This window comes from Danio rerio, chromosome 18 (assembly GCF_049306965.1).
Source record: "Danio rerio strain Tuebingen ecotype United States chromosome 18, GRCz12tu, whole genome shotgun sequence".
NCBI lineage: Eukaryota > Metazoa > Chordata > Actinopteri > Cypriniformes > Danionidae > Danio > Danio rerio.
The window spans coordinates 53,460,408-53,481,738 of record NC_133193.1 but is presented as its reverse complement, the minus strand read 5'-3'; the positions used below and the strand labels follow the sequence as shown (position 1 = coordinate 53,481,738).

Sequence of the window (21,331 nt, the reverse complement as noted above, 5' to 3'; positions counted from 1 at the left end):
TAATACTGTGAATTGTGACCTAAACTAAAGTGTTACCTACTGAATATACATCTCTTAATACCCTGCATTAGCACCAGTGTATTTCCCATGAGTATTTCAGCCAGTGAGAGTATAGTAAATCAGCATTGCAGCTTATTATTGTGTGAATTGCAACTCTTGTCATTCTGTATAAACACATTAAAGAGCTTAAGATGTATAAATCCCTGAAAAGCCAAACCCATTTTGAAGAAGGTGAATATTTCATGTGCAACCGAGCCATAAATGACTGTACCAAGTCTTGAAATTTGCCCATATATAATTTATTTATTAATTCATGTATTGTTTTTTTGACTCTATTATCTATGTATTTAATATTAAATAGTATATAGTTCTGGGTAAGCGTTCTGGGGTGGTATATGTGGCCTGTTCTCTCAGAGGTCCTTGTTTCTGTGTTTTGCGGGAACGTATGGCAGGAGCGTCTGCGTGCTCTTGTCTGAAACCGTCTGTGTGCTGCTGTTGCGCAGGAGTTTTTTCCGGCAGCCCGGGTTGAGAGCATCTTTTCTGGGTATCGTGTGGGATCCGCCGGCCGGTGGTTCCCGGCAGTTGTAGAGTTCGGGCAACGGCGGGACGGGCGATCCGGCAAGAGGACTGCGCTCGCTGTCGGTGTCCAGTTTATCCTCCTCTTCGTCTCGGCCGTCTTCATCTTCATCCTCGTCTTCATCGTCGTCGCAGCACAGCGCGTGGTACAGGATTTTGTCGCTGAAGCGAACGCGCTCTCGAGTTCCGGCCGTGCGGGAGGTTTTCTGGCTGTGTGAGGACAGAGATTGATTATTTTAGTGAATGAAGACTAAAACTATTAGTCAAAACAAAGTATTCATTATAGTAAAGTAAAACATGGTTATTTTAGTAAATGAGAACAAAAATGTAGCAATAGTTTCAATCTGAGACTAAAACTATTGGCCAAAACATGGTTATTATTGTAAACTTTTTTCTCATTTACTAAAATAATCTTGTTTTGACCACTAGTTTTAGGCTTAGTTTTTCGCTAACTGAAATATCATTGTTTCAATCTGAGACTATTGGTTAAAAGAAGATTATTTTTGTAAACCTGACCAAAACATGGTTAATTTAGTAAACTAAAACAACAACTGTCGGTCAAAACATGATTATTCTAGCAAACTAAGACCCAAACATGATTATTTTAGTAAATTAAGACCAAAACTTGTGGTCAAAACATGATTATTTTAGCAAACTAAGACCAAAACATGGTTAATTTGGTAAACTAAAACAACAACTGTCGGTCAAAACATGATTATTCTAGCAAACTAAGACCAAAACATGATTATTTTAGTACATTAAGACCAAAACTGTCGGTCAAAACATGATTATTCTTGCAAACTAAGACCAAAACATGATTATTTTAGTAAATTAAGACCAAAACTGTCAGTCGAAACATGATTACTTTAGCAAACTAAGATCAAAACATGATTATTTTAGTAAATTAAGACCAAAACTGTCAGTCGAAACATGATTACTTTAGCAAACTAAGATCAAAACATGATTATTTTAGTAAATTAAGACCAAAACTAGCGGTCAAAACATGATTATTTTAGCAAACTAAGACCAAAACTAGCGGTCAAAACATGATTATTTTAGCAAACTAAGACCAAAACTAGCGGTCAAAACATGATTATTCTAGCAAACTAAGACCAAAACATGATTATTTTAGTACATTAAGACCAAAACTGTCAGTCAAAACATGATTACTTTAGCAAACTAAGATCAAAACATGATTATTTTAGCAAACTAAGACCAAAACTAGCGGTCAAAACATGATTATTTTAGCAAACTAAGATCAAAACATGATTATTTTAGCAAACTAAGACCAAAACTAGCGGTCAAAACATGATTATTTTAGCAAACTAAGACCAAAACTAGCGGTCAAAACATGATTATTTTAGCAAACTAAGATCAAAACATGATTATTTTAGCAAACTAAGACCAAAACTAGCGGTCAAAACATGATTATTTTAGCAAACTAAGACCAAAACTAGCGGTCAAAACATGATTATTTTAGCAAACTAAGACCAAAACATGATTATTTTAGTAAATTAAGACCAAAACTAGTGGTCAAAACATGATTACTTTAGCAAACTAAGATCAAAACATGATTATTTTAGTAAATTAAGACCAAAAGAAGCGGTCAAAACATGATTACTTTAGCAAACTAAGATCAAAACATGATTATTTTAGTAAATTAAGACCAAAACTAGCGGTCAAAACATGATTATTTTAGCAAACTAAGATCAAAACTAGCGATCAAAACATGATTATTTTAGCAAACTAAGACCAAAACTAGCGGTCAAAACATGATTATTTTAGCAAACTAAGACCAAAACATGATTATTTTAGTAAATTAAGACCAAAACTGTTGGTCAAAACATGATTATTTTAGCAAACTAAGACCAAAACTTGATTATTTTAGTAAATTAAGACCAAAACTGTTGGTCAAAACATGATTATTTTAGCAAACTAAGACCAAAACATGATTATTTTAGTAAATTAAGACCAAAACTAGCGGTAAAAACATGATTATTTTAGCAAACTAAGACCAAAACTGTTGGTCAAAACATGATTATTCTAGCAAACTAAGACCAAAACATGGTTATTTTAGTTAACTTAGTTCTTATTTACTAAAATAATCTTGTTTTGACCAGTATATTTAATGTAAGACTAAAACTGTTGGTCAAAACATGGTTAATTTAGTAAATGAAGACAAAGTATTGGTCAAAACAAAGTTATTTTTGTAAACAAATACATTAAAACTGTTAGTCAAAACAAGGTTATTATAGAAAATGAAAACTATTGTTCAGAAAAGGCTATTATTGAGAACCAAAACTATTTTGTCAGCGCCAACAGTCTAGTGGTTTGTGCATTGATATATACTGAGGTCACTGAGGTGCTCACAGAGACCCGAGTTCAATTCCCAGCTCAAAGTCCTTTACTGATCATTCCCCTTTCTCTCTGCTCCACATGCTTTCCTGTCCCAGACTATTGGTCAAAATGAGCTTATTTGAGTAAAGAGAACTAAAATATTTTGGAAAAACATACAATCATTTTCAGTGGCTGAAATTTTGGTGTACCCTAGTTACAATTCAGGTAACACTTGGAGAGAGTGGATTTTTACATGACACACACCATGAAAACCATTGAGATTTTATGCATGCTCATGAAAACGTCATTAAGAGAGGATAATATTTGTATTTTCATCTCTGTTTATATTTAATATATGTTAATAATTAGACCCAATGATGGGCTGAAAGAAACAAAACTAAACTTGGATTTGTTTTGGGTGAAGTTTCCCCACCTCTGGCTGTGTGTGGAGCTGGAGGCCTCCTCACTGGACGAGTCGGGTGTGATGATCAGGGGTCCGTTGGGGACGGGCAGCCCGCCGTTCATCTGCGAGTACACGCTGGCGGTGGTGGGCGGAGGTTTGGTGTCGTCCCGCGCTGATCTCCGGCTCGATGACTCCAGAAAGCTGCAGAAGTCCCAGCTGTCAGAGAGCGAGTCCTGGCCCAGAAAGTCCAATCTGAAGGCCTCGCACAGGCCGCGCTCGCTGCTGGACGTGCTGCTCGCTGTCGCCACCGTCCAATCGTCCGCATCCAGATCCAGCTCCAGGTCTGATGTGAGTTTGTCGATCTGACCCACCACCTGGAGGACGCAGAAGGAGAGAATGATGGTGAATAATGGGCTTCACATATTCGTCACATTGATGGTGAGTCGACCTGTTCAAAAAAACTGAGACGATTCAAGGATCTTCATTTATTTTATTAATGAATAAGGCAAGCTTATATGAAGTTTTAAACATGTCCAACAAGTTTCAGGTGAAAACCAAGTAATCTGAGGGAGTTTTAAAAAGTTTCAGACCCTGAAACAGGCCAAAAGCAGCAAAAAACAAAGTGATGAACACTGCTTAAAACAAAGATCATCAGTCTTTCTGTTTTAATATCTAGGCAAGTCATTAAACAACAGGGATTTGTTCTGTAGACAATCAATCAATCAATCAATAAATAAACCAATATGTGTTAAGTCTGACCTGAGTTTATCGATCTGACCCACCACCTGGAGGACACCGAGCCACTTAATGATCATAAATAACAAAAATAATGAGTTTGTGTACGCTCAATTGATGCTCAGGCACCGCGGTCGACCTGTTCAAAAATCTGCAATACCTTAAGGATCTTCATTGATTTGATCAAAATAAACAATCTGAAACTGGGCTGACTTGAAGGTATTCCCAAAGACACATTATATTATATAAACGCTAAGCTACTAAATATACAAACTTTCTCTCAAGCATTGTGAAGTGTGCCTTTATTGTCAGATAAAGGCACAGCTAAAGTAGTTCCGGCAGGTTTAGAGTGCATTACAGCTCTATATCACTCCACTAATTTATATCACTGCTAAAACAGTCAAACATCACATCAAAACACAACAGAAGGCTTCGGAGGAGACGTGGAAGAAACTAGTGCTGCACACAGGAGCAGTTTGAGGAGGACACACACCTGTCTGTAATACAACATCTCAACAGTTTACAAGCTGTACTGGAGACCAGAGGACAAGCACAGAAATTACCTCAGGTGTGCGTTATTTGTATAATAATTCAATGGCCTATCCTCAAGTATTACTTGTGTGTGTGTGTGTGTATATATATATATATATATATATATATATATATATATATATATATATATATATATATATATATATATATATATATATATATATATGAAAAATGGATGAACAGTACATTCTACTGTAATCTCAATACATAAAACAATATACAATCACTCGCCAGATCCCTTTGTTTAATGGCTCATTAATGCAAACATCTAATCACAGCATACCTACAATATACAATATATTCTGATAAATGGAAGCTAAAATGTAAAGTGACAAACAAAAATAATAACAAGACAAAAAGAGTTGCTTTGTAACTACTCAAGAGATTTCAGCTGCTGACTGGGCTTTCCATGCCTTTCTACGCCTCCCTTTCTTCATGTGTTCTTCAACTTTTTTTTTTTTGGTCATTTTATTACACAAAACTAAAGCAATTAATTTTGTTTTCTGAAAAATGTATTTAAAATGTGTTGCTAGGTCTCTCCAAAGCCCAATATTAACACACTGAAATGCTGTGTGTTATCATCTATTCTAAACATCATATATTTACATCTTAGATGCCATCTTTAATCTTACATTTATATTTATTTGAATGATCTAATTTTTCCATATATTAAACTATTACATTATTATTATTATTAATAAATACAGGCTAAAATATATTGAAACCTAAATGTTCAGTGTGGTGCCAAATCTCTATCTTGTCTATCTCTATCCATTTATGCAAACATGTAATCAGCAAATCAGTGTCCCTACAGGAAAAAACTACACCTAAAAAAATGATACCAAATGCATTATATTTTGAGAAATGTCAACTAAAATGTAAAGTGGCAAACAATAATAATAATAATAAAAAGTTTTAGCCGTTGTCTGGGCTTTCCATGCTTTTCTACACCCCCCTTTCTTCATGTGTTCGATCTTTTGTTTTTTCTTTTGACATTGCATAACACAAAACTAAATTAATTAATTTTGTTTTCTGCAAAATTGTATTTGAAATGTGTTGATATGTCTGTCCAAAGCTCATTATTAGCACACTGAAATGCTGTGTGTTATCATCTATTCTAAATATAATCTATTCACATCTTAGATGCCAAATTAAACCTTACATTTATATTTATTTGAAAGATCTTATTTGTCCATAGATCAAAATATTAAATTATTATACAAAATATAAATTGACAAACAAAAAACAACAACAACAAAAAGAGTTGCTTTCTAACTACTGAGAGATTTCAGCTGCTGTCTGGGCTTTCCATGCCTTCTACACTTTCCTTTCTTCATGTGTTCAATACTTTTGTCCCCTTTTCATTTAATTTTCATTTATTCATTTTCTTTTTGGCTTAGTCCCTTTATTAATCCGCGGGTCACAACAGCGGAATGAACCACCAACTTATCCAGCACGTTTTTACGCAGCGGATGCCCTTCCTGCCGCAACCCATCTCTGGGAAACATCCACAAACCATCATTCACACTCATACATTATGGACAATTTAGCCTATCAATTCACCTGTTCCGGAGCACCCGGGGGAAACCCACGCGAACGCAGGGAGAACCTGCAAACTCCACACAGAAACACCAACTGAGCCGAGGCTCGACCCAGCGACCTTCTTGTTGTGAGGCGACAGCACTACCTACTGTGCCACTGCGTCACCTTCATTTTATTACACATAACTTAAATTGTAAACTAGTTTTGTTTTCGGAGCTTGTGTGGATTAGTTTGGTTGTTGTTGACTGCTGGTGAACATTTCAAATCAACAGCACCTTATATGTTTTCTGGTAAAAATAGTGACATATTCAATACTCATTTTACTTGTAATATCTGAAATTAAGCATTTAAGATTACAGATATTCCAGAAACTCCTGTGGAAACCCTGCAATGCTCTTTTCCTCAGTTGTTGGCTTTGTTCATCCAGATGTGAATAAAGCCTTGAGAAATGAGGGATAATATCAGTGTGTGTTTGTTCAGATGAGTCTCCGGCTCAGGTGTGTTTCTTCTGACTCTTTGTGTCACAAACACAGACGGATCAGATGGAAATGCCCTGCTGGCATGAAGGATTAAAAATCTAATTCATTTATCCAGCACAATGACTCCAAAGGAGCAATTAGGAGCCGTAAATCCCTGATTAGAGAGCCGGAGGAGGCCTGCGGTTAACAGATGACGGAGACGACTCTGCTCATCTCTAAAGGAAATCACACTGAAAAAAAAAGCAAAAAAAAAAAAAAAACACGATTTTCTTTTTTTTTCTTTTTTTTTCTTTTTAGCATTTTCTAGACAAGTAAAAAATATTGCCTTGTTTTCAGAAATAATGAGTTATTTAAATTAAATTAAATTAAGTGAGACTTTCCTTAAAATAAGCTAAAATATGCCATTGGGTAAAGTAAAATAAACCAAAGTAGTACAATTAATTTGTTTTAGCTAAGATATTCTTATATATATATATATATTCCAGATGCTGAAGCGTTAAGCGTGAGTGATTTACATGTTAAGTCCATGCAAAGACGCGAATAAACATCCTGTGAAGCGGAATGAGGCAAGAATAACCGAGCGGACAGAATCTGCATCTGTGTTGTGGTGAATTTTAAATGCAAATGACATAAATTTGATGCACGGAAAACACTAATTTGACGCACGAGTGACAAAAATTTGATGGTGAATAACATGAATTTAACTTGACATGCGAATAACACAAATTTGAAGATGCGTGAATGACATGAATTTGACATGCTAATGACACAAATTTGAAGATGCGTGAATGACACGAATTTGACGTGCTAATGACACAAATTTGACTTGACGTGCGAATTACAAAAATTTAACGTGCGAATGACACAAATTTAACGTGCTAATGACACAAATTTGACTTGATACACGAATAACAAATTAGATGCACGAATGACATGAATTTGACGACGCGCGATTGACAAAATTGATGACGTGTGAATAACATGAATTTTACTTGACATGCGAATAACAAATTTGACGATGCGTGAATGACAAATTTGACACAAATTTGTTGTGCTAATGACACAAATTTGACGACGCACGAATTGCATGATCTTGACGTTGGAATGACACAAATTTGACTTGCTGCACGAATAACAATTTTGACGCACGAATGACACAAATATGACGATGCGCGAATGACAAAATTGATGGTGCGTGAATAACATGAATTTGACGACATGCAAATAACAAATTTGACGATGCATGAATGACAAATTTGACGCACTGACGTGACACGTGAATGACACAAATTTGACGTGCAAATGACAAATTTGACACGCGAAGACAATAATTTGATGCGCAAATGGTACAAATTTGACACGCGAATGATACAAATTTGATGCTCTAATGACTCTAATTAGATGCACGAATGATATGAATTTGACGTCTATTTCCACGTGAATATCACGTTTTATTCACTCACGTCATGCCTGGTGTGAACACGGTATAACAGTGGTTTGTTCTGCAGACAATCCAAAACAAATATTGCTGAAGGGGTCTAATAATATTGACCTAAAAAATTAAAAACAGCTTTTATTCTATCCGCGATAAAACAAATAAGACTTTCTCCAGAAGAAGAAAAATATTATAGGAAATACTGTGAGAAATTCCTCAATCTGTTCGACATCATTTGGGAAATATTTGAAAAGGAGGGTGTATTATTTTGACCTCAACTGTATTTGTACTCATCATATTTGTCCAAATATCTTACTCCTCTATGGGCCGCTGCTTCAGTTGCATTCTGATTTGTTGTGGTGGGCTGTTATTAATGTGTTGTGACGTGACCTACTGTACCTCATGTTGTCTGAAGATGTTCTGCCTCCCACATCCTCATCAAACAATGAGAAATATGAAAGCCTGCATGATTGAAGCTCTCAGAAAACCTCTTTAATAAATGTCAAACACACACACACACACACACACACACACACACACACACACACACACACACATCACAAGCTAAATTAGCTCAGAAATAACTTCTAGACAAAGGGCAATTGGACTGCAGTGAGTGACAGATTATTAATAATGTGCTCATGATCAGCAGCACTGCCAGCCAATAGCGGCTCAAGCCTGTCTGTCAACATCCAATCAGATCACAGAACCACAAACCCTGCTAATTTAAGCTCAACAATACATATTTGAAAAAGCATGGTTATTACAGTTAATTACAACTAAAACTGTAAACCTACGGACATTTATTAGTGTTTGAAAAATAATAATTATAAATTAAAATAAAACTTTGTCAACCTGTATTATTGGTTTAAATAAGCATTCCCCACCCTCAATTAAGTCCCTACTCAATATTCAGTTGTAATTGTCAATTAAATTAAACCCCACCCACTACTCAATATTCATTTTTATTTAGAATTGTCATAATCATTAAATTAAATCCCGCCCCTACTCAATATTCAGTTGGAATTTTCATATTTAAATTAAACCCCACCCTCAATATTCAGTTTTAGTTGGAATTGTCATTATCATAAATTAAACCCCGCCCTCTACTAAATATTCAGTTGGAATTACCATAATCGAGTTAACAACCCCCAAACACTACCATCACCAACTCTCACACACACACACACACACACACACTCACACTCACACTCACACACACAGAGTCTTTGACAGTGAAAATGTCTGATACTAATGGAAGTGACCTCAGTGGAGGACAGAGTTCAGCTGAAGCACGTAAACAACAGGAGCAGTGTGTGTGTGTGTGTGTGTGTGTGTGTGTGTGTGTTTTCATCATCCACACGTCTCTCCAGTGTGTGTTATTCACGGATCACTGACACTGATGACATTTTACTGGAGGATTCGGCCGAGCGTCAGCTGTCACTCACATAAAGGCTAAACTCTACCTGTGCATTCACACTCACACACACACACACACACACATACATACACAATCACACGCATATACACAGACATACATACTCAAACAGATACACATATAAACACACTTATACATGTACTCTCAGTCTCTCACAACCACACGTTTGATCAGAGATGAGTCACTAGTGTCATTCCAAAATGATTCAATCTGTGTGTTAGTTTGAACAAATCAGTTGAATGAATGATTCACCATCGAAGAGTCAATGGTGTCAATTCAAAATGAATCAAATCTATTGAATGAATGATTCATTATCGAAGAATCATTGGTGTCATTTCAAAACGATTCAAATATATTAAATGAATGATTCACTATCGAAGAGTCAGTTGTCATTGTAAAATGAATCGAATCTATTGAATGAATGATTCACTGTTAAAGAGTCAGTTGTGTAAATTCAAATGAATCAATGAATGAAGTGAATGATTCAGTAATTCAAACAGTGTCTCCACCTACTGGTGTAATGCAGTAATTGCAGAGAGACAACAGGAGTTAGATTTGTAGTCATTTTGTACTTCACATTGTGTTTCCTCACACATCACCATAGTGTGTGTGTGTGTGTGTGTACTGTTCTAGCAGATATAATGGCTCAGTGTGTCAGGCTTTTGTATGTGTGTGTGTGTGTGTGTGTGTGTGTGTGTGTGTGTGTGTTTTGCGGGTGTATAATTTGGCTCCAGTGAGTCGAGCGTCTGCTGAAAGCGAATCTTTTGCGAGCTCAATAATCCAGCTGCAATCTCTGCCATTATGAGGCCTGAGCACCACAAAAGGATGTGATTTTTACCCTATAGACTGTAATTACTGTTGCAGGTTCTCATTGTGCTCCTTCCAGTTAAAGTGCAACGTGTCCCGACGCTAATGACTCTTCCTGATGTGTTCATTCATCCTTTACACTTAGCCAATCTGTTTACCCAATCATTTCCTCTGCTGCCTGTGTCTGTGTGTGGTAGGATTACACTCCATCTGTGGCCTAGAAAGCTTTGCAGACCCTCAGAGATCTGGTTAAATGGCTTGAGGAGGGCCTTGTGTCAGTGATTTTGTTCAGCGTGAGGAAAACCGGCATTAACTGCAGAAACACACAGTATATTGTTGTTAGTCTGATTGGATAAAATCTGATTAGCCACGCCCCTCCAACTTTTAATTTGCTGTGAGTGAAAGATGAGAGGCGGAACTATGACAAACCCCAGCCTTTACTCAATTTTCAGTTGTAATTGTCCTAATCAAACTAAACCCCGCCCCCTATTTAATAATCAGTTTTTGTTGGAATCATCTTTATAATAACATTGAACCTCGCCCCCTAATCAATATTCAGTTTTAGCTAGAATTGTCATTATCATAAAATTAAACCCCGCCCTCTACTCATTATTCAGTTGGAATTGTCATAATCAAATTAAATCTCGCACCCCTACTTAATATTCAGTTTTTGTTTGAAATTGTCATAATCATAAAATTAAACCCCGCCCTCTACTCAATATGCAGCTAGAATTGTTGGAATTTCATTAAATTAAACCGCTCTCCCTATTGAATTCTCAGTTTTACTTCAAATTGTCATTATCATAAAAATTAAACCCGCCCCCTAATCAATATTTAGTTTTAGTTGGAGTTGTCATTATCATAAAATTAACCCCATCCTTTACTCAATATTCAGTTGGAATTGTCATAATCAAATTAAACCCCACCCCTACTCAATATTCAGTTTTAGTTGGAATTGTCATTATCATACAATTAAACCCCGCCCTCTATAAAATATTCAGTCTAATTGTCATAATCAAATTAAGTCCCGGCCTCTAATCAATAACAGTCGGAACTGTCATAACCAAATTAAACCCCGCCCCCTACTCAGTATTTAGTTTAGTTGAAATTTACGTTATCATAAAATTAAAACCCTTCCCCCTAATCAATATTCAGTTTTAGTTGGAATTGTCATTATCATAGAATTAAACCCCGCCCTCTACTCAATATTCAGTTAGAATTGTTGACATTTCATTAAATTAAACCCCACCCCCTACTGAATTCTCAGTTCTACTTCAAATTGTCATTATCATAAAAATTAAACCCGCCCCCTAATCAATATTTAGTTTTAGTTGGAGTTGTCATTATCATAAAATTAACCCCATCCTTTACTCAATATTCAGTTGGAATTGTCATAATCAAATTAAACCCCACCCCTACTCAATATTCAGTTTTAGTTGGAATTGTCATTATCATACAATTAAACCCCGCCCTCTATAAAATATTCAGTCTAATTGTCATAATCAAATTAAGTCCCGGCCTCTAATCAATAACAGTCGGAACTGTCATAACCAAATTAAACCCCGCCCCCTACTCAATATTTAGTTTAGTTGAAATTTACGTTATCATAAAATTAAAACCCTTCCCCCTAATCAATATTCAGTTTTAGTTGGAATTGTCATTATCATAGAATTAAACCCCGCCCTCTACTCAATATTCAGTTAGAATTGTTGACATTTCATTAAATTAAACCCCACCCCCTACTGAATTCTCAGTTTTACTTCAAATTGTCATTATCATAAAAATTAACCCCGCGCCCTAATCAATATTCAGTTTTAGTTGGAATTGTCATTATCATACAATTAAACCCCGCCCTCTATAAAATATTCAGTCTAATTGTCATAATCAAATTAATTCCTGCCCTCTACTCAATAATCAGTCGGAATTGTCATAACCAAATTAAACCCCGCCTCCTACTCAATATTCAGGTTTAGTTGAAACTTACATTATCATACAATTAAACCCTTCCCCCTAATAAATATTCAGTTTTATATGAAATTTACATTATCGTAAAATTGGACCCCGCCCCCTAATCAATATTCAGTCGGAAATGTCATAATCTAATTATAACCCGCCCCCTAATTAATATTCATTGATTGAATCGTTTACTATTAAAGAGTCAGTTGTCATTCCAAAATGGATCAAATCTATTTAATCTCCAAAGCAGGAGAAGTGCATCTCCCTCAGAATGCTTTTGGAAATAAAAGTTTCTCATGCCAAAACTTTTTCAGGCTTCTGAATGATCATTATATAATATTGAGCCTCCGGCAGGAATTTTCCGTCAGAATCTGATTGAAACGTGAGCAGCAGGGTGAGAGACGGCTATTAAAGGCACTTCTCCGTAGTTATAGGCCGAACGTGATGATTAAAAACCGCAAACAATTACAGCAACAGCGCCACATGCTGATCTCAAAGTGAAGCGCTGATCAACATTTCCCTAATGTGTTTCACTCACACAGCGATTCAGATTTCCAGCACACGGGTTCTGGTTCGGTTCACTTTGGGCCGCGCTTTTATGACATTCTGGATTCTGCTCACGGTTATGAAATCTGCTTTAAAAAATCATATCAGAGGACGCTGCAGATGCAGGATGAATATTAGAGATGATGATGTCATGAGAGTAAATGCTGTGAAGTCTGCAGTCAAATATTTAATAAAAGCACAGCTCAGCTCTTATTGGTTATCTTTACACTCACCTGTTTTATATGCACATACACTTCCAGGCCACTTTATTAGGTACACCTGTCCTACTGCCTGTTAACACAAAGTTTGAACCAGCCAATCACATGGCAGCAACTTAGACATGTGAACATGGTCAAGATTGTGCAGGGTTGTCTGCTTTTTAAGTAGTTGGAGTATTTTAATTAATTGCACTCACCTCGTTCGAATAGTATTCTACTGCGACATTGCGAATATGAGATAAATGACGTGAAGTGGTTCAAAAAGCTGAAGTAATACATCATTTATCAGCTTAAAAAAAATATATAAAAGATATCCTGATTCTGTTATTGGACTGATAATAACATTAAAGATAATATTTATTGGCTGATACTAATTATGTATTAATGTTTTAATGCAAGAATGCGTGATTATATACTATCATGGCATTAATCAATTGTGCAATTTTTATTTAGCAATGTTATGCATGTTATAAAAGTGTTGTAGATGTGTTATAAGCAATGTTATGCATGTTATAAAAGTGTTATAGATGTGTTATAAGCACTACAACACATTATAGAGGGATTACATCTAAATTAAGAGGATTATGCAACATTATTGCTCCAATCTCCGGGTAAATCATCATTAATTAATTTTGCATGTGTTTATTTGACGGTATGATAATCTTATGCATGTTATAAACATGTAATACATCTGTTTTAAGCAATTAAACAGCTTATATAGTTATTAAACACTTATTATTAAGATTATGCAACATTATTCTTTCTGTCTCATAACAAATACCCTTTAATTAATTGTGTTTTATTCATCTATCGATTTTATGCACGTTATAAATGTGTTATAGATGTGTTATAAGCAACAAAACGACTTATATAGTGATTAAACACCTATTATGAAGACACAATTCTCTCTGTCTCAGAGTAAATCATAATGAAATAATTGTGCATCTTTATTTATCCCAGTATGATAATGTTATGCATGTTATAAATGTGATACAGATTAAATCTACGTAAGAACAGTGTTTTTTTTACACTCCTCTGCTGCTGATTGTCATTATTTTCAGTCATCTGAAAGTCTCGGGGCGTATTTCAGTGATGAAGAATTATGTGGGCCAAGCTATAGATATGCTACGGCTATCTTTAGATATAGGCTTGGCTAACTGTGGATGTGGGTTTGCTGGTTATTAATGCGCTGTGATACTGACTCCAGAGCAGTTCTGTATAACTTCACCTGAGGCACATATTACTGCATATTCATCACTGTCTCCAACGGGTTAATTTGGTTTAATTAATGTCATTTTCGCTGTGTTATTAGCAGGTGGCCTGTACTGGTCCTTCAGGGCTTACATGAATGATTAAATCACAAACATGTCAACATGCTAATTGCTGAACATAAGAGTTACTTACATTAATGTCCCCGAGTGCTGCCAGTCATTCAGAACGAATAAATGATGCATCTTTTTTTTATTTATGACAGTATGATTATGTTATGCATGTTATAAACCTGTTATAGATGTGTTATAAGCCATTATAAAGGGATTAAATATATATTATGAACAATATGCAACATTATTACCTTTGTCTAAGTAAATCATCCTTAATTCATTAAGCATGTTTTCATTTGACATTATGATGATGTTATGCATGTAATAAACATGTTATATAAGTGTTATAAGCAATACAACTCTTTATATATTGATTAAACACCTATTATGAAGATTATGCAACATTATTCTGTCCTGGAGTATATCATCATGAATTAATTGTGCATTTTTATTTATACCAGTATGATGATGTTATGTATACTATTAACATGTTATAAGCTATACAACTCATTATATAGTGATTAAACAGATGTTATGATTATACAACATGATTTTATACAACATGATTCTTTCTGTCTCAGAGTAAATCATAATAAAATAGTTGTGCTTCTTTATTTATACCAGCATGATATGCTTTGGATGTTATAAATGTGTTATAAGCAATTCAACTCATTATATAGTGACTAAATATATATTAAGGAGATTATGCAACTTTAATAAAATAAAATGTTTTTAATATAAATAAAATTTTATGACGCTATGATAATATTATGCATGTTGTATAAACGTGTTATAGATGTGTTATAAGCAATAAAATGTCTTATATAGTGATTAAACATCTATTATGAAGATTATGCAACTTTATTAGTTCTGTCTCTGAGTGTAACATCGATAATTAGTTGTGCATTTTGTATTAATCAATTTTATGCATGTTATAAATGTGTTAAAGATGTGTTATAAGCAGTAAATTGGCTTATATAGTGATAAAACCTCTATTACAAAGATTATGCAACACAATTCTTTCTGTCTGTGAGAATCATCATTGAATAATTATGCATTTTATTCTATTTATCAATTGTATGCATGTTATAAATGTGTTAAAGATGTGTTATAAGCAATAAAACTCATTGAATAGTGATTAAACATCTATAATAAAGATTATGCACCATGATTCTTTGTCTCTGAGAGTCAATCATCAAGTTAATTGTAAGTTTTTTATTTATGACAGTGTGATAATGTTATGCATGTTATAAACCTGTTATAGATGTGTTATAAGCAACAAAAACGCAAACTGCTTACATAGTGATTAAACATTTATTATAAAAATTATGCAACAAATTTCAGTATTGAATAATAATAATTATTATTAATATTACTATTATTTGTAGTATATACAATGTATTTTTGAATATGAATGAGTACAATAATAATAATAATAATAATAACAATTATTATTATTATTTATAGTAGTATTAGTAGTATTTTTATTGTTGTTGTTTAAGGAAAATCAGGTTCTTTTTTTTTTACTGTAAATGTTTGGAGCCAATTTTCTCTGCAATGTCTAATACTCTAATTTGAATATTGACTTCACAATGTGTCTCCCGATATACATACTTTATCCTCCACTTTTCATAAGCGTGTCTTTTAATCAGTGTGAAGAAACAGTGGGGAGTTTATTTAGACTGGCTGACGGTGGCTTAAAGAGAGTCATTTGTACATTATAATAGGCAAAACTCACTGCGGCTGACAGTATAATTGGACGTAAGACAGGGAGGCATACTTGAAAAGACATAATAGAAGCATATTAGTCACTAATTAAGTTAAAGCACACATTTTTCACTCCCCGTGACACATTCATCATCCTCCAAAGCCTTTATTTATACCTGTTCATACGTGTGTTTGCGTGTGGAGCACATGGTGATTAACTTCCAGCAGAAATAACCTGGATGACATGCTGAAAGTGGCCCACAAATTGCAAACTGTTATGTCAAAACAATTAAAGGAGATTTAAAGGAATCGCTCAAATTGACTCTCATCTCTTATTTATCAGGTGTAACCACGGCGGAATGAGCCGCCAACTATTCCAGCATATGTTTTACACAGCGGATGTCCTTCCGGCCGCAACCCAGTACTGGGAAACATCCATACACACTCATTCACACACACTCATACACTAGGGCCAGTTTAATTCATCAGTTCCCCTATAGAGCATGTGTTTAGACCGGAAACTGGGGGAAACCGGAGCACCTGGAGGAAACCTACGCTAACACAGGGAGATGTGTACAAGAACAAGGCAAGAGTCAAACACGGAAAGACTGGACGCTTCATAATGTTAAAGGGTTTAACTAATACTGTAGCTCCCAGCTGTATGTGTGTAATCAATGGTGATTTCAGAACAGGTGTGTTTGAGGTGCATGACGGGATATGTAGTTTATAAAGTGACATAATAATTGTAGTCTGGGTGAAGGTGCTTGTGTATACCAGTGATCTGCGAGCCTGGATAGACTGTGACAGTTAAAAGTAATAAAGCTAAAATAAGTCAAATGTTTTATATATAATATGTTATGGTGAATCGATTTATGTTATTGTGAGTCATCGTACAACAGTGGTTTGTGCTGTCAGGGTTTCTGCAGGTTTCATCAAGTCAAATTTAAAACTTTTTAAGACCCTTTTAAGACCATTATGAATTCAATGGTAGACTCATAATGGACTAAACACTGAGGGTTTTTTGTAATAGCTTAGTTGGGCCAAAATAATAATTAAAAAAAAAACATATCTTAACTTGTCTAGTCTATTTATATATATGTATTTGCTTTATTGTATTTTGCCTAAATTAACTGACTATAACTTCCATACAACCTAATGTGTTTCTGTTTGTTATAAAACCGTTTGTTTCATCATTCTATTTATAAATAGTATGTCTACTACCCCTTACTTCTGCAAATAGTTTTTATGTAAATGGAAGATCATGTAAATGAATATACTGCTGTTATTATCATGAGGAGTTGTGTAATTATTTGTAGTTTTCTTTTCCTAAGGGAATATATATATATATATATATATATATATATATATATATATATATATATATATATATATATATATATATATATATATATACACACACACACACACACACACACACACACACACACACAGTTAAAGTCAAAATTATTCACCCCCCTTTAAATCTTTATCTTAATATTTGTTCTTCTAGAGAAAGTCTTATTTATTTTGTTTAGACTAAAATAAAAGCAGTTTCAATTTTTTATGAACCATTTTAAGGTCAATATTATTAGCCCCTTTAAGCTATATTTTATTTTCAACAGTCTACAGAACAAACCATCGTTGTACAATAACTTGCCTAATTACCCTAACCTGCCTAATTAACCTAATTAACCTGGTCAAGCCTTTAAATGTCACTGTATAAAAGTGTCTTGAAGAATATCTAGTCTTATATTATTTACTGTCATCATGGCTAAGATAAAATAAATCAGTTCTTAGAGATGAGTTGTTTAACTAATATGAATAGAAATGTGTTGAAAAAATCAGGGAGACTAATAATTTAGGGGGGCTTTAACTATATATATATATATATATATATATATATATATATATATATATATATATATATATATATATATATATATATATATATATAGATAGATAGATTGCTGGTCTAGATGGTTAGATGGCAACTTAATTGTTGTATGTAAACCTCTTAAATTTATAAGAAACTAAAGAGTTAACCTAATTGATTTGTGTTGGGACAACATGAAGGAGTTGTGTGGAAGCCAGCATTGTTTATAGAGTAGTTCTGACTCGGGTTACGTCATTGTTTGGGGAACACACCCCTAGAGCAGCAAATCTATCTCCATTCCTTCATCTCTTTGTAGTGTTTTTTATGTGTGTTTTGGACTTTTAGCTCGACACAGCTTCACAATCAGAGCCGGCGTGATTTGATGTCTGCCGGGAAGCAGGAGGTCCAGATCAGACGCAAACATCCACTCCATTCCCCAAATCCCGCTGCTCCGTTTGCTTAATCAGGAGAACAAAACTGCCTGATTCTGCGGCTTATTATTCAGATGCATCGCAGGGGGTGTCGCCGTCTCAAATCAGCCTGCTTCTGGAACAATACTCACAGTTTATGTCATGGCATGGGAAAATAATTAAGATTTATGACATTCTTTATGCATAGGAACTCAAGTGTTGGTGCTTTTAGACAGTCACTGCTTAGTAAAACATGCTTATAATAAAAGCATTATTCACCCTCCTGTTAATTGTTGTTTCTAGTTCAATTATTTCCCAAAGAATGTTTAACAAATTCAGATATAGTCAAATACATAAATATATAGTCAAATATATAGTCAAATGTACAAATATATATAGTCAAATGTACAAATATATAGTCAAATATATAAATATATAGTCAAATGTATAAATTTATAGTCAAATATATAAATAAAGTCAAATGTATAAATATATAGTCAAATATATAAATATATAGTCAAATGCACAAATATATAGTCAAATATTTAAATATATAGTCAAATATATAAATATATAGTCAAATGTATAACTATATAGTCAAATGTATAAATAATTATATATATAACTATATAGTCAAATATATAAATATATAGTCAAATATATATATATATCGTCAAATATATAACTATATAGTCAAATATATTAATATATAGTCAAATATATAACCATATATAACTACATAGTTAAATATATAAATATATAGTCGAATATAGAAATTTATAGTCCAATATGTAACCATATAAAACTATATAGTTAAATATATAAATATATAGTCAAATACAGAAATTTACTGTTAAATATATAACTATATAGTCAAATATATAAATAACCATATATAACTATATAGTCAAATATATAAATATACAGTCCAATATAGAAATTTATAGTCAAATGTATACATATATAGTCAAATATATAAATATATAGTCAAATATATAACTATATAGTCCAATATATAAATAACTATATATAACTATATAGTCAAATATATAATATATGGACAAATATATAAATATATAGTCAAATATATAAATAACTATATACAACTATGTAGTCAAATATATAATTATATAGTCAAATGTATAAATATATAGTCAAATATATAAATAACCAGATAAAACAATATAGTAAAATATATAAATGTATAGTCAAATATATAAATTTATAGTTAAATATATAAATATATAGTCAAATGTATAACTATATAGTCAAATATATAACTACATAGTCAAATATATAACTATATAGTCAAACATAAATAACTATATACAACTACATAGTCAAATATTTAACTATATAGTCAAATATATAATTATATAGTCAAATGTATAAATATATAGTCAAAAATAACTATATAGTCAAATATAAAAATAACTATATACAAGTATATAGTCAAATATTTAATATAGAGTCAAATATATAACTATATAGTCAAATGTAAAACTATATGTCAAATATACTGTCATGGCAAAGAGAAAAGAAATCAGCTATCAGAAATGAGTCAGCTATCAGAAGCTGTTTTATACCAAGGCGACACACTCGTACTTGAAACGTCTGACAATCACTAGAGCATCTAAACTGTTCCTCCATCATCCGTCTTTGGATCTGCTGATTCCTGCGAGAGGCGCTGACACTCTTATCAGACGTGTTGCTGTGCTGAATCGATGCTTGTGCTGTAATCTGAATGGAAAGGTGAGTCTATTTGCAAACACAATGGCACCAGAACATCCATCAGTCCCCGAGGGGCCTGCTTGACCTCCAGAAACACACACTCTTCATCTACACTCAGCGTCTATTCAGCACCTACAAACGCCAGCGGCTGATGAACCAATCACAGCGCGGGATTGATACAGTCATTTACTGTCAGTTCTTCCACAATCAATAAGAGGAAAGCACTAGTTTGAGTCTGTGTGTCAACAGAAACACTTATTATTAGACTCGTTTACTGACACACACACACACACACACACACACACACACACACACACACACACACACACATACACTTTCTGTCTTTAAGGTCTCTATAGCTGTAATGTTTCCACTGTAAATACTGTATTTCATTGTTTATGCATAAAATATATTAACTACGGTTGACAGGACTCTATCTTAATGATCCACTTTTGCTATTGTAAGGATGGATAAATCCGCTGTGCACCCGGTGCATGGTCTAACAGGGCTGTGCTGATTCTCTTCATGAGTTCTGGCTGTGTTTTGAGCATAACCTGCATTAAACCAATCAGAGTCTCGTCTCTCATTCCCTTTAAGAGTCAGTTGCGTCACTCCATGGTGCATTTGCTATTTATATGGCGGACTTTGTAAGAGTAAACTGAACGCTTCACTAGCGAGAGAACAGTTAAACAGAGCATCTGCAGCACGAGGATAAAGAACGAGCCTTCTTCATAATAATAGCAATAAAATAATAATAATAATAATAAAATGATAATAATACAAATAATAATAATAAACAACAATAACAATGATAATAAAAAATATAATAATAATAATAATAAAATAATAATAATACAAATAATAATAATAAAAACAACAACAATAATAAAAATATAATAATAAAAATAATATAATAATAATAAAATAATAATAAAATAATAATATAATAATAATAATAATACTTAAATAATTATAATAATAAAATAAGAATAAAATAACATAATAAAATAATAAAAATAAAAATAATAATAACAATAAAAATAATAATAATAATAATTATTATTATTACTCTACCTAATAAATCTCAACCTACTGTAAATTACAACCATAAGCAATTTATATGATATGATATTGATATGATATTAGAATATGTGTTAGCTGAATGGTTTTGATGTTTTAGCATGGACTATGTAATGTTCTGAATAATATTAATAAAGGAAACACAGGCTCTATATGTGCTGTTTACATTTATTTCAGTTAATAT

The 21,331-nt window shown here is 33.4% G+C and overlaps 1 protein-coding gene across 3 annotated transcripts in view; it reads right to left on the bottom strand.

The window, feature by feature from the left end:
- Positions 1 to 277: 277 nt before the first annotated feature.
- Positions 278 to 21,331, bottom strand: part of insyn1 (inhibitory synaptic factor 1) — an 80,944-nt gene continuing 59,890 nt past the window's right edge. For 2 of the 3 annotated variants that reach the window (XM_073928697.1, XM_005173684.5), the window contains 2 exons: positions 3,347 to 3,690; positions 278 to 786 (listed from right to left, as the gene is read on the bottom strand). In XM_073928697.1, the coding sequence (XP_073784798.1) occupies positions 411 to 786; positions 3,347 to 3,690 (720 nt within the window). In that variant the 3' untranslated portion in view covers positions 278 to 410. 3 annotated transcript variants of the gene reach the window in all.